This window comes from Anguilla anguilla, chromosome 8, assembly GCF_013347855.1.
Source record: "Anguilla anguilla isolate fAngAng1 chromosome 8, fAngAng1.pri, whole genome shotgun sequence".
Classification (NCBI taxonomy): Eukaryota; Metazoa; Chordata; class Actinopteri; order Anguilliformes; family Anguillidae; genus Anguilla; species Anguilla anguilla.
The window spans coordinates 49,378,494-49,392,680 of record NC_049208.1 but is presented as its reverse complement, the minus strand read 5'-3'; the positions used below and the strand labels follow the sequence as shown (position 1 = coordinate 49,392,680).

At 41.8% G+C, this 14,187-nt stretch overlaps 1 protein-coding gene across 1 annotated transcript; it reads right to left on the bottom strand.

Moving 5' to 3' along the window:
- Positions 1-2,843: 2,843 nt before the first annotated feature.
- LOC118233725 (protein S100-A1-like) lies at positions 2,844-9,547 on the bottom strand. Its single transcript, XM_035429606.1, has 3 exons — positions 9,443-9,547; positions 6,287-6,450; positions 2,844-3,102 (listed from the first exon to the last, which is right to left on the bottom strand). The coding sequence occupies exons 2-3, from the start codon at positions 6,425-6,427 to the stop codon at positions 2,938-2,940; spliced, it is 306 nt and encodes a 101-aa protein (XP_035285497.1). The 5' UTR covers positions 6,428-6,450; positions 9,443-9,547; the 3' UTR covers positions 2,844-2,937.
- Between the last annotated feature and the right edge of the window lie 4,640 nt (positions 9,548-14,187).

Here is a 14,187-nt window from a genome sequence, read left to right as displayed (position 1 = left end):
CAAAGCAAAATTACACAAAAACCTCCACAACTACGTGCAATATTAAACCTTCCTGTATTTTGTGTGTCCACCTTTCACCTTTATTACTTCTATTTCGTTTTGGGAGATCTGGTGGAGGCTTTTCTGTAGTTTATTAAATATATACAGTGGGGTCCAAAAGTCTGAGACCACATTGAGAATCTATAATATTTTCACGTAAACCTGGAAATAATCAGAAAGTTTGAGGATTCAGAAACATTTAAAAACACAAGAAGTTATTACATGTAAAATGAAGAAGAAATATTTAAGATTATGCACTATTTCTAGGTCAGCAATCAAATTTAAGCAAATTTATACTTATACTATTATACTACTATTTATACAAATACTTTGTACAAAAGGTCAGATTTCCTTGAGTTGTATCCCTTCCATTGAAGCATGCGTTCAGATGACAGACGGATTTGATCTACTCATCAGAGGCTCATTCAAGTAACTCAACTTGCAGCCAGTGTTCACCTGTTATAAATATGGCTGTGCCTCAAGTTTGCAGCAAATCATTGCTTACTAAGTAGCATTGTGATAGTGGGAAACATGAAAGTGTCAGAAGTCAAATTGTTATTCTAAGCAAAGAGGGGCTTTCTCAGTGTCAAATCATGGCTAGACTAAAGGTGTCTAAGAGGGCAGTGCATGGAACTCTAAAACGCTTTGCAGAAACTGGATCAGTTGTATCCAAAAAACGATCAGCAAGACCAAAAATGACCACACCATCAGAAGATCAATACATCAAGCTTAGTTCCCTGAGAGATAGAAAAGCAACTTCATCACAGATACAAAATTTGCTAAATAAAGAACGCTAGACTCCAATCAGCAAAAGTACTGTCAAAAGAAGGCTGTCTTGTAGTGGTCTCAGAGGACGAGTAGCAGTTTCTAAACCACTTCTCAGGAGGGGAAACAGTGCCAAATGCTTGGGGTGGGCTAATAAATACCAGCATTTCACAGTGGATGACTGGAAAAAAGTATTTACTGATGAATCCAAGTTTCAGATTTATGGCAGTAACAGAAGGGTGTATGTAAGGAGACGAACAGGAGAGAGAATGATACCGCAGTGTATCAAACTCACAGTGAAACATGGTGGTGGGAATATTCAAGTCTGGGGGTGTTTTGCCTACTCTGGAGTTGGACACCTGCACCGAATTGACTACACCCTGACCAAGGAGAAGTACCACTCCATTCTTCAGAGACATGCTATACCCTCTGGTTTGCATCTTTGTGGAGAAGGATTCATACTGCAGCAGGATAATGACCCCAAACACACCTCAAAGCTTTGCAAGAACTACTTGAAGACCAAAGAAGTCCAAGGAGTCCTGACTGTCATGGACTTTCCTCCACAGACACCTGACCTCAACCCCATTGAACATTTATGGGGGCACTTGAAGACAGAGAAAGCCACGCATTCTCTGACATCACAAGAAGCTCTTTGGAACATTGTCAAATCATGCTGGGATAACATGGGTCATCAGGTTATGCACAAACGTGTGGAGTCCATGCCAGCTCGAGTGCATGCTGTCATTAAAGCAAAAGGGGGACATACCAAATACGAAGATATTCTGAAGTTCATGTACATTTTTCAAAAATTCAACTTTTCACTCAAATTGTTAAGCTGATATTATCATTTGTAGTGAAAGAATTAGTATTACATTCAAAACAAATGCAAAATAGAAATATCTTGACTAGTGGTCTCAGACTTTTGGACCCCACTGTATGTACTACATTATTGTCTGACACTGAAAAAAATATATAGCATGTATAGTAAATATATGAATGGCTGATTTGACTGGAAATTAAATTTAAAAAGGGTGGTCTGACTTTTGGACAGTACTGTATCATGATAAAAGGTCTTTTTTTTAGTACCATATTTTCTTTTGCAACATACAATGATCCCTTTTATGTGCTGCCAATATTTTGTAACTGCGACATGTGACTGAACTAATGCTGTTTTGTTAAATGGAAAAATGACACTATTGTGTTGTTCCTGAGAATTACAAATGATGCGTTTTGCACAACACTAATGACATGGGCCTGTTCTCCAAAAAATGTTGAATGTTGCAAGGATGTAAATTAACCAAAAGCTGTTCACCATTTTATGAGTGCAATTCCATATTGTCAATTCATTCTTGTCCGTGGAATAATATCGTAGAGCTTTGTTTAATGAAAGGCACATGGAAATGTCCATGGAACCTTAGTTTGCCATTTTAAAGAGCATGACACTTCTTTATATTCCTGTTTCTGGTTTTTATTGTATTCTGAATTAGGCCATAGCGTTAGTTAAGTACTGAAGATGCACAGCACCTATTTTTCTGCCATTAGTCCTGCTGTCACATTGACAGTATAAATATATAGAAATATATATGTATGAAACATATTAAATATGTATCTAAATATGTTGAATAGTGGTCCATCGGAGTCAAGAAATTTGTATGTGTATGAAATGAATGCATTAAAAAAACTAAGACACCCACACACATCCATGTGCATATACAAACACACACACATCCACGTGCATACACACGCACACACACACACATCCACATGAACACACACACACACACACACACACAAACATCCACGTGTATACGCACACACACACACACACACATCCACGTGTATACGCACACACACATGCACACACACACCCACCCACTCACACATACATATCCACATGCATACACACACACACATATCCATGCGCATACACACCCACACACACACACACACATAAACCCCCCCCACACACACCCACACATGCACACACACACACACACACACACACCCAGTCAGTCGAAGATAGAGCACAAAAGAAGGCCTTCAGGGGTTCGGGAGTGTTTAATGAAAGTGCACTCGTTACAAAAGTTAGTTATCTCTTCTCCAGCTCTCCTCCTCTCCTCCTCTGTCCCTCCCTCACTTCATGGCCTGCTGTTTCTTCATGTGCAACTGGTAACACTGCTCGCAGGCAATGGAGAGCCCCACCACCAGGGAGACAAACTCCTCAAAGTTCACCTCCCCGTCTCCGTTGGTGTCCAGGTTCTTCATGATGCTGTCCACCGCAGCAGGGTCCTTCTGACTCTGAGAGAGAGGAGGAATGAGAAAGAGAGAGAGATTAAAATGATAAGAGAAGAAGGGGGGTGGAGCAGAGGGGAAGAGGGCCGAGAGAGATAGAGAAAGAAAGAGATTAAAGAAATGAGAGGAGAGATCATTTAAAGAGATGAGAGAGAGAGAAAGAAAGATTAGAAAGAGACAGAGAGGTGAGAAAGCGAGAAAGTGGAGAGAGAAATGAGACAGAAGAAAGTGAAAGAGTGCTTTGGTAAAGTGTATTTCCCTCATAGTTGTTGCTATGAGTCATTGTAGCTACTCTGTGAAGCTAAATTGGGCTTACATAAGAAAAGCCACTTCCTGGGGTTCAATTTATTAAAGTTGCTGCAAAAAAAAAGTCCCAGAAATGCAGCTTGGCATCCAGGGCAGGGATAGATGACATTTGAGCAGAAAAGGCTGAACCACCCCCCCCCCACCTCCAAAAAAAAAGAACACGGGGAGCCTCTCATGTGACACACCCATCAAGAGCACCAGTGATGAGCCGTTTGGGCCGGACCTGAATCCGGTCTGAGCCAATTCAGTTCTGACCCGAGACCAACGCTTAATCTGCCTCAGTGTCCTCAATCGACCGCTGGCCCTCCGCCTCGTGGCTCGACAGCGCCTCCTCTGGCCAGCCGGGCACCTTGCGGCCTGGCTGCACCAGCAGCCCGGGGTGTGCCGTCCTCTGAACCAGCGGCCGCCCAACAGAGGCTGACCCGTAGCGGTAAAATGAAGAGGTGGCAGTCAAACCGGGCCAGTCCCGGTACTGCAACGGCACTGTTAGGAGCTGCCTTTCTCCCTGGTGCCTGTTTTTTATTTCATTTTTAAAAAAATTATTTATAATATGGCACCCAGTGCAGGGTTGTACATATCCAGTTCCTGCAATATACTCATTTGGAATGTCCAACGATCTACAACCGCAGCCACGTTTGTGTGCAAACCCCCAGCCGATTTAAGAGAGTGCAGACGTATGCGGGTTCTCCTCTGAAACAAGCAGACTGCTTTTTTTTTTTCTGCATCGCAGACTACGGCCAAGCTCACACAGAACAGAGTCGGAGGAAGACCTTTCGCAATGCAGCTTCAGCGCGCAGTCCGCGCGTTCCGGATCAACAAGCGGGGGGTCGGTTAGCGACGAAACGCGGAACCCCCAAGTGACTGAACCCCCCCCGTACCCTGGGCGGCGCGGTCGGCAACCGCACACACCGCCCCGCGAAGCTTCCGGTCACGGCCGGCACCGGCACGACCCAGATTCGATCCGAGACCGAGGGGCTCGTCCGCGCACCGCGGTGCGGCGCCTTAACCGAACGAGCCGGCCGCTAATCATAATTATCAATTACAATTAAAATAATTCTTTTAAATTTTTTTCATTATTCTTTGCAATTATTTTCTGTGAAGGGCACACTTGCTGTATGAAATGTGCTATACAAATAAAGTTTGATTGATTGATTGACTGATTGATAGCACCGAACGCTCATTTAAACCGACATTTTTAAAAAGGACCTGCAGCCGCTGCCCTAATCGCAGAGAGGCAGGAGGGACGCTCGGTCACGGCTGTTGCATTTGCAAATCAAGCTGCAAATTGAGCACAGAAACACGCCGACGGGTCACTCGAGAACTCGGCTTAGGCAAAAACCCGGTATACGCTTAAGGAAATAGGAAACAAATGCATCCTGACCTGGGATCTTTTTTTTAAAAAATGCAAAAATGTGTCCTTGGCCAATGAGTGGAACCAAACTACCGCACAGATGAATCGTTTCACTTAGTAAACATTAAAAACTTCAAAAAATTTAACTGCTAACATAAACGCATGCTTGCAGAGGCAATGAAGTGACTTTAAATGAACAGAGCTTCAAGAATAGCCGCTGAGGGAGAGAACGACCACGCAAGCGCGGGCTTTTCGAGGAGCATTTGCATTTATTTTAAAAATCAAAGCTGCAGACAAAAGATCGAAGCGAGGACAAAAACTTTTGCTCTCTGTTCCGAAGGCTGTGAAATGTCCGCTTTGCATGTGGACGGAGTGTGGCACAGTGGGTAAGGCACTGCGCTTGTAACCGAAAGGTCGCAGGTTCGATTCCCGGGTAAGGACACTGCCGTTGTACCCTTGAGCAAGGTACTTAACCTGCATTGCTTCAGTATATATCCAGCTGTATAAATGGATACAATGTAAAGTGCTATGTAAAAAGTTGTGTAAGTCGCTCTGGATAAGAGCGTCTGCTAAATGCCTGTAATGTAATGTAATGCATGTAGCCTGCGCCGCGGTGTAAAAACAGTCCGGCTCCATTGTGGTCGAGGGCGGCCGTTTCTCCCACCCCGCCGACCACCCGCTCTCCGCTATGCAATCGTCCCACTACGGCTGATCGCGACGCTTGGCGGATTCTGCCGTTGGACAACCATCAGTACTCATGCACCAACCCGTGAACCTAAACCCTGAAGAAGCCAGACCTTGTGCTTCCCCCCAGTGTCCTCCATAAACCAACTGATGATTAACTCAACCTGTAGTCGAGACTCAGCTGGTAAGGTTCATTTCCACCCGTGTAACTGAACTGTAAAGCAGGGATGGCGGAATTCGTGTGTGGAAAGCTTTCCTCTCCGCCATCTGCCCTGGTCCAGTTCGCTAAGTAGGTCTACATGCCAGAGGCGGCTGACTCATAGATTAGATCACAAGAGAACCTCTTGCGCAGGGACAAAAGAACAGTGTTCTGCTAACATCCACAAGCTCATTGAGAACTAGCAGCTAGTGTCAGGTCAATCCAGCGACTGGGGCTGGTTAAATAATTAAGAGCAAAAGCCTGCATGAAGCCAAGGAGGAGATATGGATCTCCTTCCTCAATTCTACTGCAACGCCTTAAGGTTGACTGTAATAGTGTAGCACAGAGGATAGGGAACTGGACTTGTAACTCAAAGTCAGCAGGTTTGATTCCTAGCTGGCACATTGCAACTGAATTGCTTCAGTAGAATATCCACCCGTAGAATTGAATTGCTTGAAAAAAAAAAAAAAGGACAGAAAAAAAAGAAAGTGATCGTTGAAAGTTGCCCTGAATATGTGCATCTGCTAAATGTAATGTCTAACTGAGCAATATATGTCTGTTTTATCATAGGAGGTACAGGTAGAGGTGGAGGAGAGGGGGGGGGGGGGGGGGAGGGAGAGAGAGAGGAGGTGCAGAACGGAAGGCTCTACCTTGAGGAACGTGTTCAGCTCGTTCTCCATCAGCTCCTTGAGCTCCCGGCGGCTAAGAGAGTTGCTGTTGCCTTCCTTGGAGGCGTAGCGGTGGAAGACCTTGATGAGGGACTCCATACAGCTCTCCAACTCCGAAGGCATGGTTACAGAACAGAAGGACTACACTAGAGAGAGAGAGAGACAGACAGACAGAGAGAGAACGATAATTCTTTGTTTCACATGTTCACATGTTCCTTGCCATGCTTTGGCAATACAAATGCTAATTTTGTCATGCCAATGAAGCACTTTGAATTTGAATTTGAGAGCACGAGAGAGAGGGAGAGAGAGAGAGAGAGAGAGAGACAGACAGACAGACAGACAGAGAGAACGAGAGAGAGAGAGAGAGAGACAGAGAGAGAGAGATAGAGACAGCAAGAGAGAGATAGTGTGTTATTGTTCATCCAGAGCAAAATCCCAAAAGCACACTCAGTGCAAATGGGTCAGGGGGTAACCTGCACTTTCAGCCCAAGTATAATCCTTATGCAGTGCTCCTTACACTTGGAGAAGGTATATTCCCATTCAAATGTGCTTTATTGGCATGGTCACACATTGGCAAAGCAATTGTCTCCATAACATGTACATGTGATGTACATCGAGAACATAATGGTTGCTTCTCAGCACTGTGAATTACTTGCTGTACTCTTGCACCATGGTATTACCCTTGCTACTTCTGTTTGATATGTGCAATTAAACAAAGATATGCAAATGAATTAAGTTAGTCATGCAATTTGTTTTTTGTTATTTTGTCGGCAAGGGAAATGCCAAAAACAGAATTAAATGATGCTAAATATATATTTCCAGAGGGGGAAAATGTTACTACACCATGAAAGAGAATGGAGAGAGGAAAGGAACTACTACACTAAGAGATGACAGATTCTAGCCCGCACAGTATGAGAAAAAGAGGGACAGGAACCACTACACTGGTTGAGACAGGCTAAGGGTTCATTTACAGTATAATAAGTCTAACACAGATGTGCTGAAAACAATACACAACGTGTCATTTTAACACACCTTTGTGTCTAGTTAAGGGGAACACATTTTGTGTTACTTTAAACACAGTCGGCGTTTAAAATTCTCCCCTGGTAACTTATAACTTTATGCCCTCGCCAAGGCGTAACTTGGCGGAATGGCATACCTGCCATCCCAATAACACAGAAGTAGCAACATTGACACAAAAGGTGTTAGAAATAGTTTACTTTTTACTTTACTAACACTTTTTAGTAACAGAGAAAGTGTGCTGGATATCAACATATTAGCGCACCCTTTTGGAGTGTGAGACAAACCCTGCATGCAACACCTTCATACTAATTAGTAGTGCAGCTGCATACTTACAATAGTATTAAAAGAAGTATTGCACATTGGTGTGCTGTAGCATGTGAAGACAATGAACAGACACACACACGTACGCACGTTGTGTGAAAAAATATTTACTGGAAATACAAAAAGCTAACAGCAAGGACACTATCTGTTTTTAACGTTTAACGCTGAGCGTGTGCACCAGTCCATTATGGTGATTGTCTTATTACTTATTATGCTATTAATTAATGCTATTTGCTAAGTGCATTTCCAGCAATACATAATGTTCATGCAATAACCGAAACTAGTCTGTTTTGTAATACCAGGGAATGCTGGCAGAAATATGAGCCATGGCACCAAAGTGTTTTAAAGTTGAAAGAGGAAAGGGGGGCAGGGTTGGAAAGTTTTAGCATTTGGACCACAGCTCTGCTGGTCTGCGGAATGAGTCAACCATGAGTCATGGTGTAGCTATATGAAAAAGACTTTTCTTACAAACGTACCACATTACTATTTAAACAGTGTTAGCGTAAATATGCCAAATCGATATACTTTCTGTGAACGTGATTTCCCATCATACTAAGACACAAATAGGCACTAATGAAGCGGGGGGATAAAGAGAAATAGTTTGGCGTGGTCACGTGCCACCGTAAATTACAAGATAGTTTTTAGTGCCTCACAAGGGAGGGCGTGAGTCTCAAGCGGCTGACTGTGCGAGTGTTTTTGGGGTGGGGTAAGAACTGTCTGAAAGTGGAGAAAAGATGCACAGGAACGGCATATCGAGAGAGAGAGAGAGTGTGTGAGTGTGTGCGTTAGCACAAGAGAATCTTTCCATTTTCACACATCCCTCTTCTCGCAACATCGCATTTCAAGCACTACTGAGAACTCTGGACACATTCTGTATGCACGTGCAACCTACTGTATACTTGCAATCCATTTGAACAGCCATCCGAACGGGGTAGTGGACAGGAACATATTGAACACTCAACAGACTGAATTTACGCAGGGGAATATTCACCGATAAATCGGTAATAGAACACATTTAATTTTGACGGAGAGCGTGTAATGCAATTGGAATCGAATATTAATTCTCGGATTTTAATAACGCTTAACATTTTACTGGGTCGACATTAAGTTTTAAAGGAGAAGTGGTAAATAGTGATTGCCTGAGAGAACGGAAGGGCGAGTCAGGGCGGTGACAGACGAATTAAAACGGGCGAGAGAAAAGCCAAAGCAAGGCAACGCGAGGTTAGAATAAGGTAAAATAACGGGAGAAGTGGGAAACAAAAGGATGCACACAGTTAATTCTCAATTATAAGTTTTTATAAATGAAAAATTGATACTGATCGAGAAAGCACGACAGTGATTCGCCAAGTTTTAAGTTTTGTTCAATTTGCAGTTAAAGCTTTATTTCAGAAAATGTTGAAGTGAGAAAGTATATATACTGAATTTTAAAAGTCATTTTCATTTATGTAGACTACCATTAAACAGCGTTTTGACGAACAGAACAATTCTCACTAGTTTGTGAAATCTAAAAAATATACCAATTAAGTTCAGAAATTCAAATAGTGGCAGCAGTCCTAGGTTGGTAAGACGTTCCCCCTCCGCGTGGCAGGCATGGACATCCAAACATTTTTGGAACAACAGAATTAATCAGAAGGAGGAAAATAGCGAATGCAAGACACATTTAAGGTTCCGAAATTACTGATCTAACCCTACAGGAGCACAATTTGGGATTAAGAGAAGTATCCTACTGCGCAGACAGAGACTTGCAAGCCGTCACCTGCTGTGCGGAGCCTACGGGAAGTATTAATGGTTTCTTACCGAGCAGACGAATGGTGTTAGCGGTTTGAAGGAGAAGTTACAGGCAGAGTTTGAGAAATGTTCCGTCCAGCATTTTATAGACAGGCGCCGCCCTGCGTGTGTGTGTGTGTGTGTGTGTGTGTGGGGGGGGGGGGTTATGTTCGAGACAGCGCGTGTTTGCGCGTGCTATCTTAGTAAGATTGCGTGTGGCCATTTAACACATGAATGGATGCACTGTATAATTAGGATCTACACAACCCAGTGGCAGTTTGCTAAACTATGCACTAAGATCATTGTACCAACATTATTCCGCTGCATGGATCATACACTCAATCATGTACCGGACCGGAGGAAATTAACGCATGAGGGGAACAATTTAGAGCAAATATAGAAGGGTATAAATGAAGTATTTCCACGACAGCAGCAACTGTAACCAGTGCTATTATTATTATTATTATTATTATCATCATCATCAAAAATTACAGTAATAGTGGGCATAATTATTATAAAAATTAGGGGAAGTTCTGATTCCAAATTCCCATACCACATTTTCAAGTCATATTTTTTTTTGTTTTCCAAGACTTTCCAGTTCTTGCCACTTGCTACCTTACCCGTAACACTTACCTGGGTGATCCATGCCCACTGCAATTCACAACAGGCATTCATTTTTTTTGGGGAGGGGGGGGGGGGGTGACATGTTTGGGTGAACAACTGGTGACATACCTAATGCTTTCACATGAATTAGTCCCTATACTACAGTTGACCCCATGTTTACATACTCCACATGTTTCATGTTACTATACATTTCCTGTGTTAAGTCAATAATAGGGTATCTACTTTATTTCCATTTATTTCAGATTTATTTCAGCTTTCATTTACTATATAATATTTTCCGTGGGTCAAAAGTTTACATACACTTTGTTAGCATTTGGTAGCATTGCCTTTTAATTGCTTAACTTGAATCAAATGCTTGGGGTAGCCTTCCACAAGCTTCTCACAATACTTTGCTGGGAATTTTTGCCTATTCCTCCAGACATAACTGACGTAGCCTAACTCAGTCAGGTTTGTGGGCCTCCTTGCTCGGACACGCTTTTTCATTGCAACTGAAAGACCCATGCAGTGGCATCCAAGTTTTAACTTTCTAGCTGATGTCTTGAGGTGTTGCTTCAGTCTTTCTAGATAATCCTCCTGCCTCATGATGCCATGTATTTTCTGAAGTGCACTACTCCCTTTTCCAGCAAAACACCCCCACAATATGATGCTGCCACCCCCATGCCTCACAGTTGGGATGGTGTTCTTCGGATTAAAAGCCTTTCCCTTTTCCCTCCATACATACGCTGATTATTATGGCCAAACAGTTCAGCTCGTGTTTCATCTGACCAGAGAACACTCCTCCAAAAGGCTAGGTCTTCGTCCTGGTGATCACCTGCAAACTTCATTCTGGCTTTTTTATGCTGGTCTTGGAGGAGGGGCTTCTTCCTTGCGCGACAGCCTTTCAGGCCATGGCGATATAGTATTCTCTTAATAGTGGATGTTGATACTTTGGTACCTGATGCCTCCAAATCTTTCACCAGTTCCTTTGTTGTTGTCTTGGGGTTCAACTGAACCTTTCGTTCAGCCCTGGTTGTTAATTTGTGCCTCCTTCCTGAACGATGCAGTGTCTGTATGGTCCCAAGATTTTTATATTTGCATTCAATTGTTTGAACAGATGCTCGTGGTACCTTCAGTTGTTTGGAAATTGCTCCTAAGGAGGAACCGGGCTTGTGGAGGTCCACAATTTATTTTTCTGAGGCCTTGACTGAGTTGCTTGGATTTTCCCATGGTATCAAGGGCAAAAAGGCAGTGGCTCTAAAGGTAGGCCCTTAAATACAGCCACAGGTGCCAATTAATGCCCAGTTGACTCCTAATTACGACAATTGGCCAATCAAAAGCTTCAAAAAAATCACTACATCGATTTCTGGAATCTTCCAGATTGTTTAGAGACAGTCAACTTGGTATATGTAAACTTTTGACCCACTGGAGTTCTGATATAGTGAATTAAAGCTAAAAGAAATCTGTCTCTAATCGATTGTTTTAACCTCTGATGTGAACAAAGTAAATGCCCTAATTGTCTTGCCAGAAGAAATGTATGGTAATAGGAAATGTGCGGAGTTGTGAAAAACTGAGTTTGAATATCTTTAGCCTAGGTGTATGTAAACTTTTGGCCTCAACTATAGCTAGTAGGCTAAGATTGTGAGACTTGACGTTGGACTACGCGAAACTAGATTGTCCAGCAGTGCGCCTCTCCCATAGATTAAATGAAACATACGCCTAGGACAGCTTGTGTCTAATTTGTCAAAATATGTGATTTAAAGAATGCCATTGCGATCCCTGTTTAAAGGTCAAACTAGAAGGTACATCTTACACCATCATAGCATTGTCACTGAAACTCGTCAGACACAGCTGGAATCCTTGTGGCTGAGATAGAAGCCTATACTGCCCTCTAGTGACTAATCATGGTCTCCGTTGGGGTCAGCCCTGGATTCTGCCTATGTTTTTATTTTTTAAAATTCTTTAGAGCAACTACACTGTTAAATGCTGGTGGAATTAATAACAGCTGGTATGAATAATATAAAAAAGATTATCGCATATACGTTGTCATACAGTTAAAGGGACATACGTTGTGCCTGTGCAACCTCTGGTCGCTAAATGAGAGAAAACGTTTTGTGCTTTCAGCAATGAAAATGTATTGAGATGTATTAAAAAATATCTTGTAATGATTAAAAATATTGGCTAGGCTACACCTGAAAATATGGACATACATCAGAAATGAAACTACAAGGCAATAAACAGTAATTATAGCATTACATTAGGCTACTATCAACAATAAAGGCTGCAAATAACTTTTTGGCAAAGTTAAAAATCATGAACACAGCCTTAGGTACAGAATATTGATTTGGTTTGCCCTTGAGTCTTCGCAATGATTTAAACTGATTTATGCAGATTTCTTCACATACGATTTTCACCGCCTTTTCCGTATTCATTCCAGTCAGACGGTAGCGGCAGTGTCTTTCTTTCCCCAGGGTATAAATACGTAAATTAAAATGAAAAAAAAAAAAAAAAAAATGGGTACACAGTTTTATTTTATGGTGACTGTACTACGGTAATAAGTCCACACGGTGGTGCACAGACCTGGAAAGTGAAGATCATACAGACAAAGTGGGCAGTGCAGTATAATTTGAAGAAAACCACAGCAAGGTACTTAACCTGACGAAGGGAAAAATGGAACGTTTTGTGTTCATAATAGTCGGCGAAATAGTAGTCCGTTGCCATGCCCCTCCCCCCTCCCTCTTTTGGACTCATATGTACTGTTAGATATGAATTAACAACGGACATTTCATTTTATATATATGGGATGACGTTGCAGTGAAAATATTAAAATAAAAATAAAAAAACATTTCTTTAAATTTTATGAATGTCCCTTGTAGTGTGGGCTCACGCATAGTAGAATATAATGGTTTATTAATTAAACCTTACCTGTAGTTGCAACAAAAGCTGGCTGAGCTTAACTGACACAAGCACAATATACAAAATACCTAAGGGCCAATGTAAGCTAATACCGGCCTCTGTGGTCAGATCCGAAACAACTAAAACATGACAGAAGCAGGGCTATTCAACTGGTGGCCAAGGGACCAAATCAAATCTGCCAAATACATTCCGTGCCTTTGGCCCTTTGATCATTCAGACGATAAAGCAATATTCATAAAGGCGAACAATGTCGAAAGACATGCCTGGAAAGCAGAATGGGTGCATTAGTGAAAGAATCCATTTTGAAAAGTGCATGTTAGGAGTGGTATTTTACAGGCTTAAGTACAGGCAAAGAGCTAAGGCACTCTTTGTGACCTTAACCCTTTCATGCATAGTGTCCACTACAATACAGTAAAGTATATTTTTAACTAGTCAAAAACTTTTCTGATCTCCAAACTACTTAATGGCAGATTACTTGGACCTGTGCCTAAATTGTGATATTCTCCATATTGTTACATTTGATTGGCTTTACTAGTTTTGATAAATTGAAGGTCAAAATGGTGGGTGGAGGTGGAAACATCCAAAGTACATTACAAGCATTTAGCTGATGCTCTTATCTAGAGAAACTTACATAACTTTTACATTACATCAATTTATACAGCTGGATATATACTTAAGCAATGCAGGTTAAGAACCTTGCTCAAGGGTACAACGGCAGTGTCCTACCCAGGAATTGAACCTGTGACCTTCAGGTTACCAGACCAGTTCCTTACTCACTATACTACACTACCACCCACTTGACAAATTATTAAATATCAACAGCATGCAAATGGTATCTTCTGACATTAATATATGGCAGCAAAGAAAAAAGTGTGCAGTTGGCATTAGATTCCCTATCCATTATACTACACTGCCACCAAGTACCTTGGGTGCAGCTGTGAAAACCTTCTATTTCTTTCAACATCCTATTTCTTTATACAAAATTTCAACATCCTTTCACATGTTCTTAGAAGTAAAAAAAACTGTGAAAAATTGCTCTGTTTTGTAATTATGCATGCATGAATAGGTTAATTAAAATTATTGTGTTGGTGTGGCATGTGAAAAAAAAAATCAACTTTGAAGTGTTTTGGCTTGGAGCGCTATTGTCTTGGTTGTAGGGTTCACACCCTGGATAATTATAGTTTAACTGCTGCAACAAGATTTTAAAATATGGCGTCAGAAATACCCTTTGCACGGGTATGCAGAGATTATTTATATGA

Bases quoted from the DNA above. Each gene is read 5' to 3' on its own strand.
- LOC118233725 (XM_035429606.1), bottom strand. From the start codon at position 6,427: ATGCCTTCGGAGTTGGAGAGCTGTATGGAGTCCCTCATCAAGGTCTTC. The intron at 3,103-6,286 runs GTAGAGCCTTCC...CCTCTCTCTCAG, and splicing joins AGCTGAACACGTTCCTCAAG to AGTCAGAAGGACCCTGCTGC.